At 37.9% G+C, this 20,175-nt stretch overlaps 1 protein-coding gene across 1 annotated transcript in view; it reads right to left on the bottom strand.

Moving 5' to 3' along the window:
- LOC103146371 (ATP-binding cassette sub-family A member 1) overlaps positions 1–20,175 on the bottom strand; it is a 209,605-nt gene that overhangs the window by 85,142 nt on the left and 104,288 nt on the right. The window contains exons 24-31 of the mRNA XM_016677511.1: positions 16,501–16,724; positions 14,023–14,098; positions 12,165–12,370; positions 10,102–10,150; positions 8,500–8,604; positions 7,649–7,672; positions 7,336–7,475; positions 2,560–2,687 (exon numbers count right to left, since the gene is read on the bottom strand). Of these exons, the coding sequence (XP_016532997.1) occupies positions 2,560–2,687; positions 7,336–7,475; positions 7,649–7,672; positions 8,500–8,604; positions 10,102–10,150; positions 12,165–12,370; positions 14,023–14,098; positions 16,501–16,724 (952 nt within the window). The remainder of the gene's footprint in view (positions 1–2,559; positions 2,688–7,335; positions 7,476–7,648; positions 7,673–8,499; positions 8,605–10,101; positions 10,151–12,164; positions 12,371–14,022; positions 14,099–16,500; positions 16,725–20,175) is intronic.

The raw sequence follows: 20,175 nt of genomic DNA, 5'->3' as shown, positions 1-20,175 counted from the left end.
ACAATAGAATTGTTCCCTCACCAAAAATATACCTGAAGTTTTGCTCTGATTCTTTTATGCATTGTTTAAGAAATCCTTGAATATAATGCGGCAGCTCTTTGGGGGCGTGCCTAAACGCTTGCTCCCACAAAGCACCGCCCACTTCCACAAAACTCCTCCTTGGAGCTGCAGTCTTCTGCCAAGCGTCCGCCTCACAATGAATCCCTGAACTACTCTGTTCAACGCTCCTAAAAACGGTTGTAAATGGCTTAATGGAAAGCCAATGTTGCAATGACATGCTAAAGGTGGAGTATTGGAAGAGCAGGAGCTTCTTAAAGCAACAGAGGTCCAATTTCAAGGCATTAAATTCCAAAGTCAAATTTCACTTAAGCCATGTTTGATATGTGCCCCATTTTAGAACAACTGAAGGCAACATAATTTCTTGATTATGGCATAAAATGGCACTACATACCTGGAAAATACATAATACCGCCCCTTTAAGAAAATATGATGTGAATCTAAGACGAATAAAATGCTCCCAGGCCATTATTTGACATTCTGCTCATATCGGCTTAGTTCCTCCTTCTGCGAGCCATTCATTAGTTCCACCGTTCCTGTGTATATGCCCAAGTCTTCATTTTGGACCTATCCAGTAGCTTTATTATCTTAAATAACACAGTAACCCAGCCATTGTTAATTACAAAACAGATGGCTGCACATAATCTTTTTTCTTTTTTTCCTCTCTCTCTTTTACAAGCAGACTACTTCCACTTGCTGGTGGCCAGGAAACGACCGTATGACCTTCACAGAGACGCCCCTAAATGAGACAATGAACACTATATTAATCCAAATGGTTGGCTGAGCTGTGACCACTGCTGGCCAAGGGCCATCAGCGCGGTCTTTATGAAGTACCGTTTTAAATCCCAAAGCACCATGAAAGTAAAGGGCAGAGGGTGCAACTAGCATGGAGAATGGGAAGAACATTTGAGGGAGACTTGGGCAAGAAACAAACCTATAATAGTCGGACACTAATGGCAGCATGATTAGAGTCTACGCTGGTTCTGTTCAGGGATTCATGTCAGCTTGTATGTGCAATTACAATAAGCTGGACTATGTAAAACGTTAATCACTTTCAAGCATTAACTGAATTTTACTTATTGTTTATGACATAGCTGTTAAAGCATCTTTTGTATTTTCAATAAACAGCAGATTCAGAAAACGTTGCCGTAAACCTGACTATTTCTATTACATAAAAGAGAAAAAAAATAGCCGCTAATTTATCTTGTAAAAGGGTAAAGGGGAATTTTGGTTATTTGCACTCAGAACCCTGTGGCATAATGGGATGTTAAGCTGTATGGCATTCAGTTATTCAACGAGGCAGCTTCATAAAATTTGATTTTTTTTTAAAGAAATCATTTGGTTGTAAAAAGTGTTTAATTTTTAACTCAGTGAAAAGTTGCAAAAAATTAGCATTTTAATATTTTATAATTATGAAGAAAGTTAGTTGGACATATCTAACGTCAATATTTGCATCTCAAAAATATACAAACAAAATTATCAGCAATGACCCTCGAAGTCTGTAACTGAACTTTCTCTACGTATCCAACAAACAGGAATACTTGCATTAGTATTTATTGTTTGCATGATAATATGGTGAGTTATAATAAGGTACACTCTGCTGCACTGTTTACACAGTTAGAGCAAAACTTTGTCAGCAGTTATGCTTGTGATGTAGAAAGTCAGCCAATAGCGGGACAACCTCCAGACGGATGACCTTAGCAATACAAAATCTGCTGCCAGTACATAGTGAGGACAGTTCTTGCATCTTTGTACTTTGATTTTCTGCCTTTAATGTTAAATATTGCCACAGACGTTTAGCTTTTGTAGTCCTATGAAAAATACTGAAACATTACTGTAAGAGACATGTTATGACAACAGTGCAGAGAGTAATAATTTGTTCCAAGATGACTAGACAAGTTTAACAATAACAATATTTTTAAGAAAATGTTGGTATATGGACTAAATATTATCCAAAAGAATCTGAATCAGTAGAAATAATCTATCCAGAAGAGTCTTGCTTAAGTACTGCAGTTTTCTGGCAGGACCCCTTTTTTTAGGGCATCGTGTTTGTTTTTCCAAAACAGGAAAGGCTTCACAGACGAATAAACTGTGCTATAATGAATCAACGTTCACCATAGAACAATCCAAATCAGGATTATATTTTGATCTAGAGGTGATCAAATGCAGTTGAGGCATCTTAAAACTGTACAATCTGGATTAATGCATAAATCAGTTTTAGGTTTCAGTCTGTGATAACCAAACTGTTTACCTTCGTGGTGCATATCTTCGATCATAAGGCCACAGAATACGATCCAATCACAAAGTAAAACGGAATTTGCTACAAACTCACACTGTTAAAAGTTATTTTCATTAGGAATAAAATTGTGGCTAGAAAAAAAATGAGGTCGTTCATACCTCCAATAAAATTCCTTGGTGAATTTGAAGGAAAATTATTTCAGTGTATGGGGTGGGAAAACAAAACAAAACAAAATCCAATGATATTCTATTAGATGTTGTTACCTATAAAATGTGGTTTGGGGAAGACCGTACATCCACGGCTGCAGCTCCAGACTCGGATATTCTCTGAATGGTGGAACGATGAGGGAGAAGATCAGAGACAGGCACACGAAGAAAGCAGGCAAGACCACCTAGGGGGACAGTGACAAATTTCAAGTCAAAGCACCTCATTAAACCGTCAATACGCTGCAACCGTCCGAAACCCTTTTGAGTTATAATGAGAAAGTCAGAGAAATCCGATATATCAAGATGACCATATGCGAAAGGCGTAAATTCAATCCGAAATTTTTACAATCAGCATTAAAGATTAAAAGCACACAGTGCCCTGCAAAAGCAACAACCCCAATTTTTATAACTAGTAATAAAGCAAAACATGTGTTTCATTGGATTTTATGAAATAGAACAAAACAAAGTAGTGCATAAAAGTGTGGTGAAGGTAAAAGTAATGCATAGTTTTCAACATTTTCCACAAATACAAACCTGAAAAGTGTGGTGTGAATTTGGCAGCCATTACTCTGACGCCCTTAAATAAAGAGTTTGCCCAGTTGCACTTCCGAACAAGTAAATGGAGTCAATCTCCGATTTAATCTCAGTATAGGTAGGTCATAAAAAAATCTCAATAAAATACATGATTGTTGTTGTAATACATTTTGAAAAAGGGGGTAGGGAGATATGAATACTTTATCATCATCAACAGCTATTCACGATGAAGTATAGCAAACCGTTTACATGTTCTATTTGAATGTAAACAAGTTGCGTTGGTTTTACGATCTCATTTCAACTGTTACAGTAAAGGGTAAACATATAATTGTTCTCTTGCTAAGAGGAAAAAGACTCCTCCAAATATTGAAACAGATCAATATTTACAGTTCCACAGCTCCTAATCAACAACATGTCATTAAGTTTCTCCGCTTTCTGGTTGTTTTGTATAGCAACATGCAAAAGAGGCTCATCTAATTAACAATAATCCAGGACCAGTACAACAAAGCTTACACATTAATATGCTCCCTGCCAACTTGTTTGGGCCCCTCTGCATGCTTTATGAGTTTGATTAAACACTTGCAACACACCCGTCGTCATCTGGCCACTCAGATATAATTAGATTCTCGCCTTTCTTTCGTCTCTTGTTATTTAACATACACACGCATATACGCGCACAAACACGCAGACAGAAAACACTCTTGCCTGACCTCGTCTTCACATCCGATCCTCTTCGTGTAATTCTCTTTTCATTACATTGTTACAGCTGACAAAGGGGGTTATTGGAAAAACAAAAAAAAAGCTACATATTTCTGATATTTAATAATTTGTAGGTCGGGTCACTTTAAAAAGGGGGAGGTTCTGCATCCAGCTGATTAACTGCAGAGCACGGAAATTTACCCAGCCAATTCGCGGTGCTGCAATTGAAAGCGTTAAATTTAGAAGAAAATGTGCGCGGAGGAAAACCAAAGAGTAGAAATTGGACTGAAAAAGCCTAATGGCAGACCACCAAAAAATAAAAAAATAAAAAAATAACCGTTTTTCGCTTTTTTCCTTCTGCTCAGCAATAAATACAGGCGACAGCTGGTGTGTCTGACATTGAGAGAACCTGCATATAAACAAGGAGCGGCGCTCACACATGCTACACAAACCAATGACGAAGTTTATTGCACCCCCCAAGTTTAGCGGACATTCTGGGAAGAGGTTGATGTCATATACGAACCGCGTTAGGGTTAATGTTTGTTTTCGCTAATAGGTCAGATGCTAGTGGTGCCCAACACTGGCAGTCTGATTGACAGACTACCAGATATTCTCAGGCTTATTTGAGTTGGCCACTCGCAACTCAATTAAGCCTCAAAAACACCAACTAAAGTTTGTATTATCTCTACAGCTATATTTGCACAGTTGGTCTTGATGCTCAATTCCAATCTTTTTTTTTTAAACCCTTTTTTTTTTTTTTGCATGTTCGTTCACACCACTAATTCAATGAGACCACAGTAAGACTTCTTTCTGTGTGAACATTTCACGACGTAAAGCAACATGCATGAGCAAGCGAAGAACATAGATGTCACAAAGCAGTGTGCGCACACACACACGCGCGCGCACACACACAAAACACAAGGTGTCCGTTATTACTTAATGGATGCCACCATCAATGGATCAATTTTAGAGTTTTTGGCAGCCAATAGGATTGTCACAAGATCATACGAAAGCTAAGAAATAGAAAGCACAACTAAAAACAGTGGCTTTTTGTGGAGCATTGACTCCAACTTCAGAAGAGAAATCTGTTTGGAAACATCGTGGTTGGATTGTGTTGCGATTCGCTTCACTGACAGTTTTTTGTCATCATTCTACAATTTTCATAATTATAATTTTCAACTATTGTTAACAATTATGATGCTTTTCTCTCACATCAATGATGTAACAGTCACATGACACACTGGAGATGCTTTGAAAATTACTGGATACTTAGTAACACATATGGAAGAGGTACAAAGTTTTTTGGGGGGTAAAAATTTTTGTGCTGTGTGAACATAACGTACCAATCGGCAAAATAAGTTAAGATTCAACATGTATGGTCGATATAGTTGAAAGAAAAAACCCTGAAATTTTGAAGAAGAAAAGAATGTTATTGTAAACCAAAAAAAGGAAAATGGGATGCGTATTTGAAAGCTTTTGTAAAGAATTTCACTCCGCAGCTTGGTTTCTACAAAGAGCACCTATGGACTTCTGAAAGCAGCTGCCTGGTACGACGAAAATTGAAATAATTACTGGTCACAAAGCAGAAGAAGGCCATTAGAGACAGAAATGTTTCTTTTTTTTTATTTGTTTTTGTTTCCTCCCTTTCAGGTAGCCCTTTCAGTTCATGCAGTAATTACAAAAATCTGCAGTGACCAGGAGTGCTCAAATTAAAGACAAAGAATGAAAGAACCACTCTGCTGGCTTTTTTTTTTTCTAATATAAAATTGAATGAAAAGGCTGAAATTTCTACAGTGTGCTGTGCAGTACTAGCTGTACCAATTTCCAAAGAAAAACAATGACACCTCACATAATAAAACAGTTTTAAAATCTACTGCTCCTGAACCACCCTTTTGAATTTTAGACCTGTTGAAAGTAATTTCCCTCAAAAAATATTCGGTTTGATTAAACATGCGATTTTTAACTTGCCCTGGCACCAGTTGGATCTAAATTTTAATGTAGAAAAGGATTTTCTTTCTAAAATATATCTTAACCTTAGTGGAATCTCCAGTAAAAGAAATGAAATAGAGGTGCAATATTTCAAATAAAATATTTTTGAAAAATAAGGGGAATTTAACTCAAAACCAGTCAAATAATGCTGGAAAAACGTGTCTACTTCCAAATCAGAGTCAGCACCTGCGTATTCAAACTTTTACACTCACCTACCACGTTGTAACTATTAAGACAACTCTTTGCATTTCAAACATTAAATCAAGAATGCCATCTCCAACTTCTTGCCCCTAGAATAACCTCCCGTGTTGGAGATTCTTTGAGATTTCCATAAAAGCTCGCAATCAAAGAGTTCACCTCGCTGCAGAAACACATCCGCCAGCAATGAAGGCTGTTGACACGACCGAGCAAAAGAAAGACCTTTAACTAAATGAGAAATAGATGTGGCCTTGTACATACACTTCCGCGCACACACATACCGAACCGCCCTCCTATGCGTACCCTCTGCAGAGGGACGTCCAGGACTGACAGTGACTAATGGGCATTGGTACCGCAGCAAATTACAAGAAGAGCCTATCAAAGGTGAAGCGCTTGTTCTTTCTGTTCTGCATCTCCAACAAAGGAGAGGATGTTCTTTGCTGCACTGTTTCAGTCCTGATTATTTTAACCATAATGGGGGGGATCATAACTGATAGCATTGCTGCATATATACAAGAGCAGTGTTGTGAATAATGAATACAGAGGAATGGCAAAGGCAATTTAAGTCTTAAAGCTGTGTGGGTGGAAAAAAAAAGCATTGCCTAGAAAAATTGCTACTTACTGAAATTGGTTTCGACTTGCTGAAATTATGTCTCTTTATCAGTCTTGACTTTTGAAATTATGTTTACAAAGAAGAAAATAACACAGACATTCACTTAATGAGCTAACAGAAGCCTGTCATCTGTTTAATTGTTCAATTTTAATACGTGTCTAATCAAAACACCTGATTGGTGAAAACAAATCGGAAGCGTCACACTGGATGTCTTCCTTTTTTCTTTTTTTTTCCCTCTCAGTGGTCAGGTGGAAGATATGATGCAGCTGGAGCATCTTTCATCTCTGGAAATGTGTTTTTCCGTCTCTTTTCTGGCTGTACAAAATGTATTGTCCTTTCAAAGGGCAAACAGGATGTTGAAAAATTTGCAACGGGCTATATTGAGACTAAGAGCGTGTCTGAATAATACGGAAGACCTTCTCCGCGGTTAGCCCTCGCTTTTGTCTCTCGAGTGTCTTCTTGTGCGACACGTGCCTCGGGGATACGGAGACGATTATTGCAAATGCGCCGCGCTGACACGCCGTTACATCACTCCGAGGCGCCGCTGTTCAGTCTTCCAACGCTTTATGCACTGCTTTCAGTGTGGATTTCTTTTTGAACAACTTAAATTTCCACAACTATTGACTACATCAAGACTGATGTGTTCCCTCCGGAGTTTAAATTAACGCACTCGATCATACGTGTCACTAACTGATTTTGGAAAGCCAACATGCATTTCACACAATCCTACCTTGATCCTCCCGTGTAGCTGTGTGAGGGTAACCCTTCAATTCATCAATGTGACAAACCGAGGCCATTACCTGCGCAATGAGTCCCTTGCGGCTCCTTCGGGCGTGGTGGAAGCGCTTGATGAAGAGAGCCAGAAACTGCGTTCTGATCAGCTTCCAACCGGTGATGACCATGGATCCTCTTCCATTCAGGCTGGCGCTCATCTGATAATCTGTCATTAAGTTACACTGTTATTCATCTCGTATATATGCATATATATGAAAATGGTCAGCTTGACTCAGTCAGTTATCAGCATGACAGCTTATTCTTTGCTAAATAAAATGAAATTATAGCAAATAAAAACTGTCATTATTTTTTGCTTAGCGTGGGGGAAAAAGTACATACCTTCAACTTTGTTTAAAAATTTTTCTGAAATAAAACAGAAAAATATCAACCTTTAGCAAGGCACTACAGTAACTATAGTATTTTCACACTGTACTGAGGAGTATCTCAATAAACTATCATTATAAACTTATATTTTACATTATTTCTGAAAGTAAAATACATTCTTGCAAAACAGAGAAATATCTTTCAAATGTCGATTGCTGTTGATGATTATGACATCCTACAAATAAAGATACAAATTTCAATTTGTCAGAAAATTTGATTATTATACGAGACAAATGCACATTTCTACAGAAATGCGTTTCTGTAGAATAACTTCAGAGTTCTCCAGAAGACAGTCAGAGACATCCGCCCTCTCCTCGGAGAGTAACCTATAAAAGATTTCTCCGAGACAAGCTGGCTTTTGAAGAGAGTGCCATGTCGAAGTACATTCATGGAAAGCGGAGAGGAAGGTGGAAAAAAGTTTCAGAAGTAACAGGGATAATTGCAGCTTTGAGACAAATATGAAGCAGAATACAGTTGAGAGTTTGTTTGAACAAGATTCACAAGGTATAGACTTTAAAAGCCACAACGCAAAGGCGTAATCAGGATGTGGGTTAAAATTGTTAAGTTCTGAGGTGTCTAATCTGGGGTAAGAAGAGAAAAAATAAAAAGAACTCAACTGGGCTGCTGGTCAGCGGTTTAAAGTAATTAACACAAAACCTGCTGCATCCATGACAGCACACGTCATCTTGTACATAGTCAGTATAGCATTTTTATTGACACAATGTAATATTTAAAGGGTATGATTATGTATATTCACAATTGTATCATTCATAAAAAAAGGAGAAAGTAAATTTGACAAAACATGCCTCTTGTCCCGTTGTGCTCCGATTTGGCGCGGACGCTGGCAACGCTGTTCCTTTTAAATTCGCGGGAGCTTCTTTTCCAGTCTCTAACCAATGGCTCCTTTGCTGCTGTGGGAATACAAATAAGATATGTTGTTTTGGCCTGACCCAATTTAAGGATATAAATAACAATAAGAATAGCTCCCTGTCTCGCAAGATGCCACATTATGCCATGTAAAACTCAGGAGTTTTTAAAGGGACAGACACTTCTGATAAGCTGGAAGGAGAAGTTTCTAAGAAACAGATGAAATTTAAAATAAAAAACAACAACTAGCAGGTAAAAAACAAAAAATTAAAAATGAACTCAATCACAAAGCAAATAGTAGCTTATATTATTAAGATTAATAATAAGAGCAGCACAAATGACTCACTTTTATTATGTGAATAGTTGTACTTAGCACTTTTCCGGTTTTGTATTTGACCTACCCATCATCCCAAATGACAGTAATCATTCCCATTTGTGGCTTTAACCTGATCAAATGATGTTTTGCACTTGTTTTATTTTATTGTATTTTTTTGCAAGGCCCTCTCTCAGATTTAACTGCACTGTTTGTGCTCAAAATGAAAAGAAAGCAGACTTGAGGGACAGTGCGTCCAGGCCAAGTTGACCTGTGGGGTCAGCTAATCAAGAACGATCAACAACAACAAAGTGGAATTAGTCATGCTTTACACTGGGTCTTGCATCCCGACACTAAGACGTCATGATTAAACCTGCTACATGAGCCACACATATCTGCAGTTGCTTTCACAATAACTAGGGCTGCGTCCCAGGAGAGTTTTAGATATTCTTCTCCTCACGAGAATCTCTGGTTGGAGCTCCTGCTGCAGAGAGCAGGTTCTCAGACTGGTCACTGATACGCTTACAGTAACTCAGGTCAAGCATGTGCAGCAGAGGCATCTGTGGACTGATGAGAGGGTTAGGGTTGTGCCGAAACACCAACTGGTGCGGAGCACATGCTCTTGCATGCAACATGTGGTCCACCAGATCCACCATCTTGAACACCATTTGCATGTTTCTATGCCTAGCAGGCCACCTTCTCAGACGACCAGACTGACGACAAAAGGATAAAGTATATAGGTTAGAATGAGGAAGCTTTTTCTGTGGCTCTGGAATCAACTTCAAGCTTTAACTGAACTGTTTAAATCAAAGCTCAAGACTTATTCTGTGACAATATTGTTTGTGTGTAAATTGCTATATAAATAAATAAATGAGTGACTGAGTTGGTATTTTATGCAGAGCTGGTTTCAGACAAGTAAGACACTTTGTTAGTTCCTGCTTGTCAGGTGGTGAAATAAAGTAAAATAGGATTTTATTGAAAGTTTTATGAAATAACTTTTTTGATGCTTCTTTTTTCACTTCCCATAGTAGACGATATGTTAATAGGCCCCATGTGAGAGGCATTTTTTGGATAATAAGACTCAGCATGAGTGGTTACAATAGTTTTGGTTTTCAGCACCAACTTTCAACCAAACTCTGTTCCTTCTAAACTCTGCTTTTCTTAAGACCATTTGTACGTCGGTGAACGATGCGTCATTGTTACTCTACCACACGTTTTGCAATCTTACATGGCATTTCTGTATCCACGCCGGTTTCTTCTGCCACTTTCAGAAATATCTGCAAAATAAACAAAATTGAAACATTTTTCATTATACTTAGGTTCAGTATTTACAAGACACTTCCTATGAAGTGCTCGATTGTGATGAATTTCTGCGGATGATAACTCTAAAGCACAAGAACAACTTTCAGGCTTCCTTATTTTTACAGTATTTATGAACTTGAGAGTTCCACACAGACCTGTCATAAAGTTTCTGTCAACCTGCTCTGTTTCATACGTCTGGTGGGACGAACTTCATTTGAGCACACACCATGCAGCTTGTCCATAATGATACCCCTGTTTTCTGTATTTACTTATGCAGCTAAATCATGTGATTTCTTACCATATCTAATTTCAAATAATACAGTGTATGTTAGATGCCCAAGGGGTATTGTGAACATTGCTTTGACAAAAACAAGCAATTCTTCTAAACAGACCGTTTTCACATGGCCAATTTCTTCATTTAACACAATAGTGAATTTCCTAATCCAAGCTTTTTGACTTTTTTTTTTTTTTTAAACCAACTTCCATAGGTTCTATGTTCATGTTCAATTAATACCCGGATATTCACAGCAGTCTTATTATTCAGTCTTCAAAAGATGAAATGGATGAAGGGAAAAAAAAAAAAATTCTTGTCATGGTTGAGTTTCAGTACATTTAAAAAGCAATTATTCATATTGCCTTCCAGCCATGAGTGTCTCTGGTCTGTCTAAGGTACATGAAGAGTCATACACGTTTATGATCAAACAGTATGTCTGTCTAGTTCACCTCCAAAAAGAGGCATCCATATGGGAAACTAAGGCTTTCACATATAAGTGAGAAAAGAATCTGTAATATTATACATCACGTGTCAAACTCGAGGCCCATGGGCCAAATCTGGCACGCAGTAGGTTTTTATGTGGCCCTCTAAATTCCAGACTAAACTCTAAGTGTGCTTAAATATTGTGTTATCAATCAAATCAATGCAGTTTTTATGCGTTTACTGCCAAATTATATCAATCAGTTCCTCCAGTTTTTTGAGAATTATCGTGGAAATTCACACAAAATCAACAAATCCCCGCACTTTTCTGAGTTAATAGGGAGTTTATTGCAACTTTCTTACTTGTACTAAACAGCTGCCTCAGCCTTAACTGATGTCAGATTGTAGTCCATGATCTATACAGCGAGTTATAAAAAGTCACATTTACCGTCATACATTACGGCAAATATTTCCAAATTACTACCACAAACACTTTTTATTGCAAAAAAAGTTTTAACTGTCCTGGTGTTTAAGACAGTCTTTGGTTAAGGAAAATGCCCACAGCATCACAGATCCTCCATCGTACTTAGCAGTGAGGCTACGAGGTGATTTTCCACATATTCATCCCTTGTTTGCACACCGAACCAGGAGAGCTCGGTGCCGACGAGCTTGATTTCGGTTCCACATAAAAGGCCCAGAAGAATTTAGTAACGTCTGCGTTTCTTTTTTGGCGGTAAGGCTGAAAAGTTTTTTTTTTTTTTTTTTTCGAGGAATAACTGTCAAACAAACAGCTGGCATGTAAATAAGGTGTAATATTTACTGTGAGAACTTGATGTTAGTCTTTCTTGTAGTTCTCTAACAGCGAGCTATGGAAAAGTATTCTTTTCCTTTTTGTTGATTATACTTTTAGATTTGATCCACTTTTGTGCGCCTCCAGATTATTTAAGATTAGTCCACCTCTTCCTGGTGAAAAGAAAAATGTAGGTCATTGTCTAGGCCAGTGATCAGTGTTTTAAAGAAATGCCCCTTTGCATTATATTACATTTAAAGCTCTGAGAAGTAGAAAGAATATGATATAGAAGTTGTGAAACTGTAAAAGTATGGACAAAAAAAACTACTATAGTTCCTTTTATTTAAGAGATTGCAATTGTGATACCAATTTCTTAAAATAGAATATTTTCCCTTCTAAATAAATGCTAAAAACTATTGAAGATAAAATAAAGGATGTAATTCTTCTAATCTTCCGACAGTGAATTCATTATTTTTGAATGCTGTCAACGCTGCCGTCAGTTTACCTCCTCCAATGTGGTGTCAGAGATGCCATAGCTGGTCAGGCCAAGGTCAGCCATAGCGAGATCAAGCTTGCGGAAGAGTGTGGCGAAGGTCCCGTCTCTGGCTCCACCGTACGGCAGGATGAAGGTGATCTCCTGACCGATGCTCTCCAAAAACGCAGCTTCCGGTACGTGGCGGCGCACAAGCCGAGTCACTGCATCAAGATCTGCTTTAACAGATTAAAAAAAAGAATCAATTTAAAGAACTGTCTATGTACAGAATGTAACGTATCCCCCACCACCCCCAAAAAGAAAGAAAAAGAAAAAGTATTCCTTTCCTTTTTGTTGAATATACATTTTGATTTGATTTGTTTTTGGTGTGGCTCCAGATTATTTAAGAGTAGCCGCCGCTAAATTTCAGCAACCACATGCAATATTAAAAAACCTGCAGTGTGGCGTTGGTGCAGCGCTCCCAAACAAATCAAGACCTCTGAAATACACAGAGAAACACACTGAAAAGGTTGTGCACCTTATCATTTGACATTTGCAAAAAAAAAACAAAAAAAAACACCTTCTCCGAACAAACTGTAACTCCTCTCAGTCATCTGCTCTGAAGCGGGGATTTGGTGAGGATCAATCCACACAGCGTTGCACAACACAACACATCCATTATTGATCCAGCGCCTCTCATACATAATTACTGAAGCTTAACAACTACTGGCTTGGAACTTTGTGGAGAAGTAAATGGATCTACTTTACACTTCAGACTGAATCGCTTTTTGGAATGCACACGTGGTTGTGTGCGGTGATGTGGTCTGCTTGTTTTAGACGAATGAAGAATAATGGGCTATCACTTATAGAAATGTGATTCCTGTTGTTATTGCTGTTTTTCTGTCTGGTGTTTAACTGTTGTGCAGAAAAAAGGTGTTTTCTTTGAACTTGATGCTCTGCCCTTCGTGTAAAGGTGCGCTTCCAATTGTTCTGCCCTGTGGGTGCCTGTGTTGACCTTGCGATGGACTTTTACCCCTTCCAGGGTGTAGCCAACCTGGTATGAAATCACAGTTGGGAGAGGAGATCGCCACTCTGCACCCAACGAAGCAAGGAAAGGAAGGAAGGATCTGGTTTCATCAATCAATCTTTAGTTTGCATTTATAAACACCAGAATCTAATCAGAATCTGTGTATGAAGAATTTCCTTAGTGATAAAACCCTCACACTTAGTTGTAAAAAAAAAATTTAAAAATAGCATAAATAACTTCATGCTTATTGTATACTGTAAAAAAAAAAAAAAAAAAACATGCATGTATTTAAACTCATGTTTGCTGTCTTAGACAGACTGGTTGAGTTTATACAAATAATTGACACTGAAGAACGAAGAGTCAAGGCCTGAGTTCAGTGCAGTTCAATTTAACTGAGAACAGTTTATGTCATTTATGTAGTGCCAGTTGTCAACAGAAGTAATTTCTGATTATTACAAATTGAAAGAAATTAAAAACAAGAACACAAAATGACTGAATGAAGTGTCTAATTTTAAAGGAATCTTGTCTAATTTAGTAGCCAGTTTAAAAAAAGAAATGAAGGTTAAAAAGGTGAGCCACAAAAGTAAACATTAAATAAACTAATTAAATAAAAATTCACTTCTACTCAACACCGTTTTCCACCGTCAGAAATGATAGTTTTCCCAGTTTCTATGCTCTTGCCGACAAGTTTTAGAGCCTCAGATGATGAGAGCTCAGGGGTGGAAAAAAAAAGAGCTGTTGGTGTTTATGGTTTGAATTAAGTGGAAATTAAAAAATGTTCAAACTCTAAAAAGAAAAAAAAACCCATCTAAAACACTTCTAATTTTTAAACATGCATGCAAATGAACCAAAATAACCGTGTACCTGTACGGCCAGAATTGTCCCACGTTTGACTGCCGAAGCCGTTGCCTGGACTATGCCTGGAAGGACGGGCTGTCTCCTGTTAATCAGAATTGGATTAGAAAGGCTATCATACCTTACCACTTAGAATGATGAGCAGTGCCTCCTACGAAGCATCGATCAAATAATGTGCCTCTGTAAGTTTGTACTTAATTAGTCTAAATAGAGCCGTGTGCGTACATCAGCATGAAGTGTGCTTAATCTGTGATGAAAAGTGTCCGCTGTTTGCATCTTCAAGCAAAACAACAGCATATGAATAATTGATCCCAGAAAATAGTTGAGTAAATCTTTTAAATTTCTAGAATAAAATGCATAGTTTTTTGTTTTTATTTTTTCCCCAGTGAAATAACAATGACTAAATTAACCTCATTAAACAGTTGACAAATATCGAAAGAGTCTGCAACCTTTTTAATCCGAGGAGAAACTTTTGGCCCTCAGTCCAGCTAAATAAAATTTATTTAAAGCTACAAAAACTACATGACTTTTTGAGAGAAGACAGCTTATACATTTGGATAAATATCTACTATTGGAAACTTGTCATTTTTGAAGACCACCGTTTTATTTCTGTTTTAGATTTAAAAATAAGAAAAACAAAAAGAGGATGCGTTGATTTTCCACAACAGGATGTTATTTGTGGAAACTTGTACAGATAAAGCACACAGTGTCAAACCTAATCACAAGAAAAATGGATCTAAAAACTCACTGGTAGTTTTAATGGCATAAGTGGCAAACTTAGGTCTTATAGGCCACCAAGAGCAGCAATTTAGTTTTTTCTTGTCCAACTTAGACAGTTATTAGTTATTGAAAGGGCTAAACTAAGATCATAGCAGTGAGGAGATTGCAAAGAATATGTTAAACATTCTTTTGAACTCTGTTTATACATTACATCAAAAGGAATAACCCTATTCCAAGTTATTGTAAAAATTCAAGATCAGACTAAAGGTAAATAGGTAAATCAGGTAAATATAAACTGATAAAATAATGAAGGAACTAATTGCAGAATGCAGTTTTCCAATGATGAAAAACAAAGCCATTGTTTTATGCAGACCGTGACAGAATTGCCTCAACTGCTGTGTGCCCTTTGTGTGCGCATGCAATTATGTAATTTCACCCCCCTCCATACACTTATGTTGGTTTTGTTGGTAACTAATTATTCATAGTAGCGGAAGAAAAGTTGTGGCATTAAACGTTTGGGGGAAACTCAGCAGGCGCTCATGAACTATTCCCACTGCACTCCAAACCAGACAGCCCATTCCTGCTCCACCAATGCCGATTTCCTGCCATCAAGTGAATCTCCACCCCACCGTAAGCTGGCGCCCTGGGACCCAGGCAGGCAACGTGACAACACCCACAGCCAACACCGGATGCATCACACACATCAGGCCAAACTTTCTGAACATACAGGAGAAAGCTGCAGAACCCCGCTACTCCAGCTGCTAAAAGCCGAGCAGGGGAACATCTCTATCTATGCTGACGAAAATTAATTCACCTCGGCAAGCAGACTGTTTGCAGCATCCAACAAAGTGTGGGACTTAAGCCAGTTCAGACTGACTTAGCTGGCATTTTTCTTAACTCTTGGGGATATTCATAGACTCTGATGAGTGTCAGACTCTATGAGTGATTCTCTGATGTTTAGGTGGTCATTAAATTGAAACAAAGTTAAAAGAAAAAAATCCCAAGACTGCGATATGTGAGAGTGTAAATCACTGTCCCGATGCAATACTATACTGAAAGTTCCCCACGCTTCACTCCATTAAACACACACGTCTTGAGCCACACAAACACTTACATGACAGGATACGTTTTACAAGATGTGCTTTACACAATTTCTTCAGATGTGTAAAAAATGTTAGTTGCGCTACCATTGGTCGAAAGATTTAAAAAGAACAAAGAACAGCAGTTCCATTGTTGTATTGTCAAGTATTTTTTTCCTCATTGAATGAGCTCATTAGCTGAGAGTATATATTTTTTTTACCCTCTAACTTCTTGCAATTATGCTTTAGAGCACAGCCAGTAGTAGATGACTGGATCTTAGTGTGTGAATGTGCATGGGGATTTGCTACGTCGGAGGGCTTTTGAGTTTTGAGGATTATCATGTGTGCACCGTGTTTGTAGGAATCAGCTTAATCTGACTCGCACCGCGAGTCTTGAACCTGACGACAAACCACTTGCACACATCCCTGGAACCTTCAGCGTAGAGAGCCAAGGTTGCATTTTGGCTCTTTTGATACTTGTGTGCAAGTGTCAAAAGAAGGCAATGGCTTTGCTTTACTTTTACCATGCCAATATCCAATGTTCTCAAGAACACAGATCAAATTTGACCCTTGGATGTACCGAATGTTTACTACTCTGCCTGCTAACAAAGGCACACACACTGACACATTGGCAGAAAAAGTCCATTTGCTTTTAAAACAAATTATTTCAAAAATAAAACATGCTTACCCTTTGTCTCTCCTTGGACAGACTTTGTTTGATGTTTTTACGCTGATTGGTGATCTTTTCCGTCCCGTCTCTGACCAGAGTCAGGTAGTAGCCACTGCCGAAACACTTCTTCAAGAAGAGCGAGGAGCCGCAGCATCGCATCTTTCCTTGAGAGATGATGGCTATGCGGTCTCCTAAGATGTCTGCCTCGTCCATGTGGTGTGTTGACAAAATAATGGTGCGACCTTAGGAGAACCACAATAGACATGTCTTTTAGATAACTGCTGAAAGATAAAATAAAAGGCAGGCTCCAAGTACAGCTTGTAAAAGTTATTCATGAGAATCCATACGAAGCGTTTTTGTGGACACGGTCTCCTAAAAAACGAGGTAGATATCAAAATCTGAATCCGCGTGTCGTCACTTATCTTCTTAGCGTCAATTTCACTGTGATCTATTTTTTTTTCCTCGTGCCTTTGAGCGTGGTAACAAAGCAAACTGAAGAAAAGCGCGTGGGATGTGAAACTGGGACATAATTAAAATAACGATAAAGGCCTTCCACAGACTGCTTTCCAACATTTCTATAGGAAACAAATTTTACTCTAGCTCTTTTTTGTTCCCGGAGCTCTTTGATTCGAGCGGCATCAAACCGAAAGCATTTGCAGTGACAAAAACGGCATGAATCGCACGATTATTCACAGGTGTTCTAATCCTTTTACATCACGCTGGATCAGATAACACATATTAATTATCACATAGACCAGAAAGAGAGGGAAAAAAACCCGGCAGATTTGTAATGAAGTCACAGCGTGGTCCTGTCTCTGCTGTCTGCAGGAAAGCAGTATCAGAGAGAAATGGGTTCTTTGATCCAGTCATGTTTTTAAGTAGCAAACATTTAACCTGTTACCTCTATTACAATGAAAGATAGCTGCTTTGACATGGGTTTCTCAAGTGATGTGTTATTAAAGTCTAAATAAATTGCAATCACATGCTAGAGACACACCTTTGCTGTCAATGAATAAATAGTTTGCACATTTGTACAACCTCAAAGTTGGCCTGGTTAAACCCAGAAACCTTAACAGAAAAATTTGTGATTACGAACATAAAAATTATGGGGTTTTTTTTCCCCCTTCTTTTGACAACAGAATCACTGTAGAAATAAATAAAAAATAAATATAAGGCATATCTGTTGGAGATATACAGCAACTGCCCTCAATCCAGGCAGAAAGACAAATAGAGGATCCAGAGGTGTGTAGCCACTGGTTAGATTTACTCAGTTACATTTACTGAATAACTTTTAGAAAAGAAAAAGAAAATATTTCGTCTTGCCAACATTGATATTCTTTTCTTCTGCCTCCATCGCACGACCAAATATGCAAAATTACCCAATGGCATCACCCAGTGACTTCCATGACAGCCTATAGCTACTTTCTTTTCTGAGGAGTTGGCAACAATGAGCAAACTGCTATGAATACTTTCTGGATGGACTGTAGGTAACTTTTAGCTTTAGTGACTGCTAGCTTAGGAAGTTGTCAAAGTAGCTGCTAAGCGAAGTAGCCGTTAGGTTAAGTTGATGTCAGCTGAAATAGTCGTTAAGCCAAGTAGCAATTGTCTTGAACAGTTGTCAGTTTTGAGTAGTAGTTTGCTAAACTAAAAGCCACTGAAGCTTTTAGTTTAGGGAGCTGTTGCTAGTGTAACTGTTAGCTTAAGTGGAAATTAGCCATAGTACTCATTACATTAAATAGCTAATTAGTTTAAATTGCTAGCCATTAGCTTGACTTGACATATTTTCTAAACAATTTTCCATATAATGTTATTGCTGAAGGCTAATAAGTACCCCACTTAACCTCACTTTAGTAGAATCAAATTTTGCTTTTAATATATTTTATATTAAAGAGTAAATGTGATATGAAATAAGCCTAATAATTATTTCAAAAATATTTACAATTTTTCCTCCTGTGGTCACAGAAGTCAAGATTTTTGTGATGCTTTTCCTGCAGCATCTTCAGTTCTTGCCACCTACTGAGAAACATCTCTACATGTGTAAGGTATAAGACATCAGCGTTCTAAATTTAGTACAAACAAGGGTTTTCACCCTTTCTGCACAAATGTTGAGGATGGTTTTTACTGCAAAGGGTCAGGCACGGTGCTGAGCATGGCTGTTTTTTGCACAAAGTTAAATTTGTATCCTCACACGTCACATTATCCCGGGGATAAGGACGCACTGAGAGGTCATTAACTGTGGCCCGTTGCAGCCATTTTGCTTGTCCAACTATTTCTACATGCCCTGTTTCTCTCTCTCTCTGTCTCTCTCTGTCTCTCCACGCCACTGGGTGCCCTGCCACCAGTCGAACTGCTTAATTCATCTCTTCACAGTAAAGCATTGTTGAATGATGTTTTGCCTTGCAAACTCAGCCTACTTTCTACATAAACTAAAATGAAACATCAAGGCTCTCAATCCAGTCAATTTAACGTACAGCAGGGAAACATTATGGTCTCAAAAAAGGGGACGGCTGAAGAGATTGCTTGTGGTTTAGTCTAACCGACTGGGCTCGTTTTTGCATGGGATGGTCAAACCTGGAAGATGAATGAGTGCGTGCGTGTAGAGAAAATCCGAAAAGTATCGAATCGTTTGCAAGTTGGAGGAAAAAATTAATTTGTTTGGACTGCAAATGGCTCTCAAAGGTATTTTGATTTATAGCAAGTTGCAGCAAATTAGAGCATCCAGTAATATATCAAGGATGTGTTCAGGTAAATTGCTGTTTTACATACTCTAAACACATACAGCAAAGCAGTCACCAAACTGTATTCTTTTATTTAGATTCCTTTCCTCTAAGTCAAGTGGAGACAAGCGGATTGCACAGGGGATGAGACAGGTGGGATGAAAACATGACGAGCTTTGGCTTTGTAATAAAGAAAAAGCAAACTCTATAACTGCTATTAGCACTTCAAGTCATAAACCTCTTAAGTTATTTCATCACAATGTGTATCCTCTCCATTGGCTTACAAGTCCTTGTGCTTATTATAAAAAGTTAACACATTTTAGACAGTATGGTTTGTAAAACTCATTCATGAGTGTGACGTAAGATGTTGTGTACTGTCATGGAAAATGTTTTACATGTCATTACTATGTTGTTTTTGGTCATTTTTTGGCTGTTGCATGAAAAAAGAACTGCTTCTATATTTTATCCCCTTTGTCTGCTAAACATTAATTTGCATTTGTGTGATAGTTGAACTATGTATGGTACATAAAACTCGTCGCAGTCCTAAAATAGTTGGTACAAGGGCTTAGTTAACATTTTCTTAGTCTCATCAAGTTTTCACTGCAAATGCAAAAACGTCCGATTTATTCAGAATTTATTTACATTAATTTTGACTGCCTTCATGTCATGTCTTGTATGTATGTTGTAATATTGCAATTGAATTTATACATTAAATTATGTGTATGCTACATATGCAGGAAAGCATTCCAACTCCTTGTTTCACCATAATCCCTTTCATTTAAATGGAATAAAAATAATGTGAGTATTCAATTCAATATTTAAGAAACTTGGGGATAATTCTATCAAGGGAACTAAGTCAAACCTAAATTAAGAACTTCCCTACATTGAGAGATATACTAATAAAACAGCATTTCAAAAGGTAATAAAAAAAGATACCATATTTTATATCTTTTGTTTTATATACATCTTTATATAC

Source organism: Poecilia formosa, unplaced genomic scaffold (genome assembly GCF_000485575.1).
Source record: "Poecilia formosa unplaced genomic scaffold, Poecilia_formosa-5.1.2 Scaffold157, whole genome shotgun sequence".
NCBI lineage: Eukaryota > Metazoa > Chordata > Actinopteri > Cyprinodontiformes > Poeciliidae > Poecilia > Poecilia formosa.
This window is presented reverse-complemented; position numbering and strand designations above follow the sequence as displayed.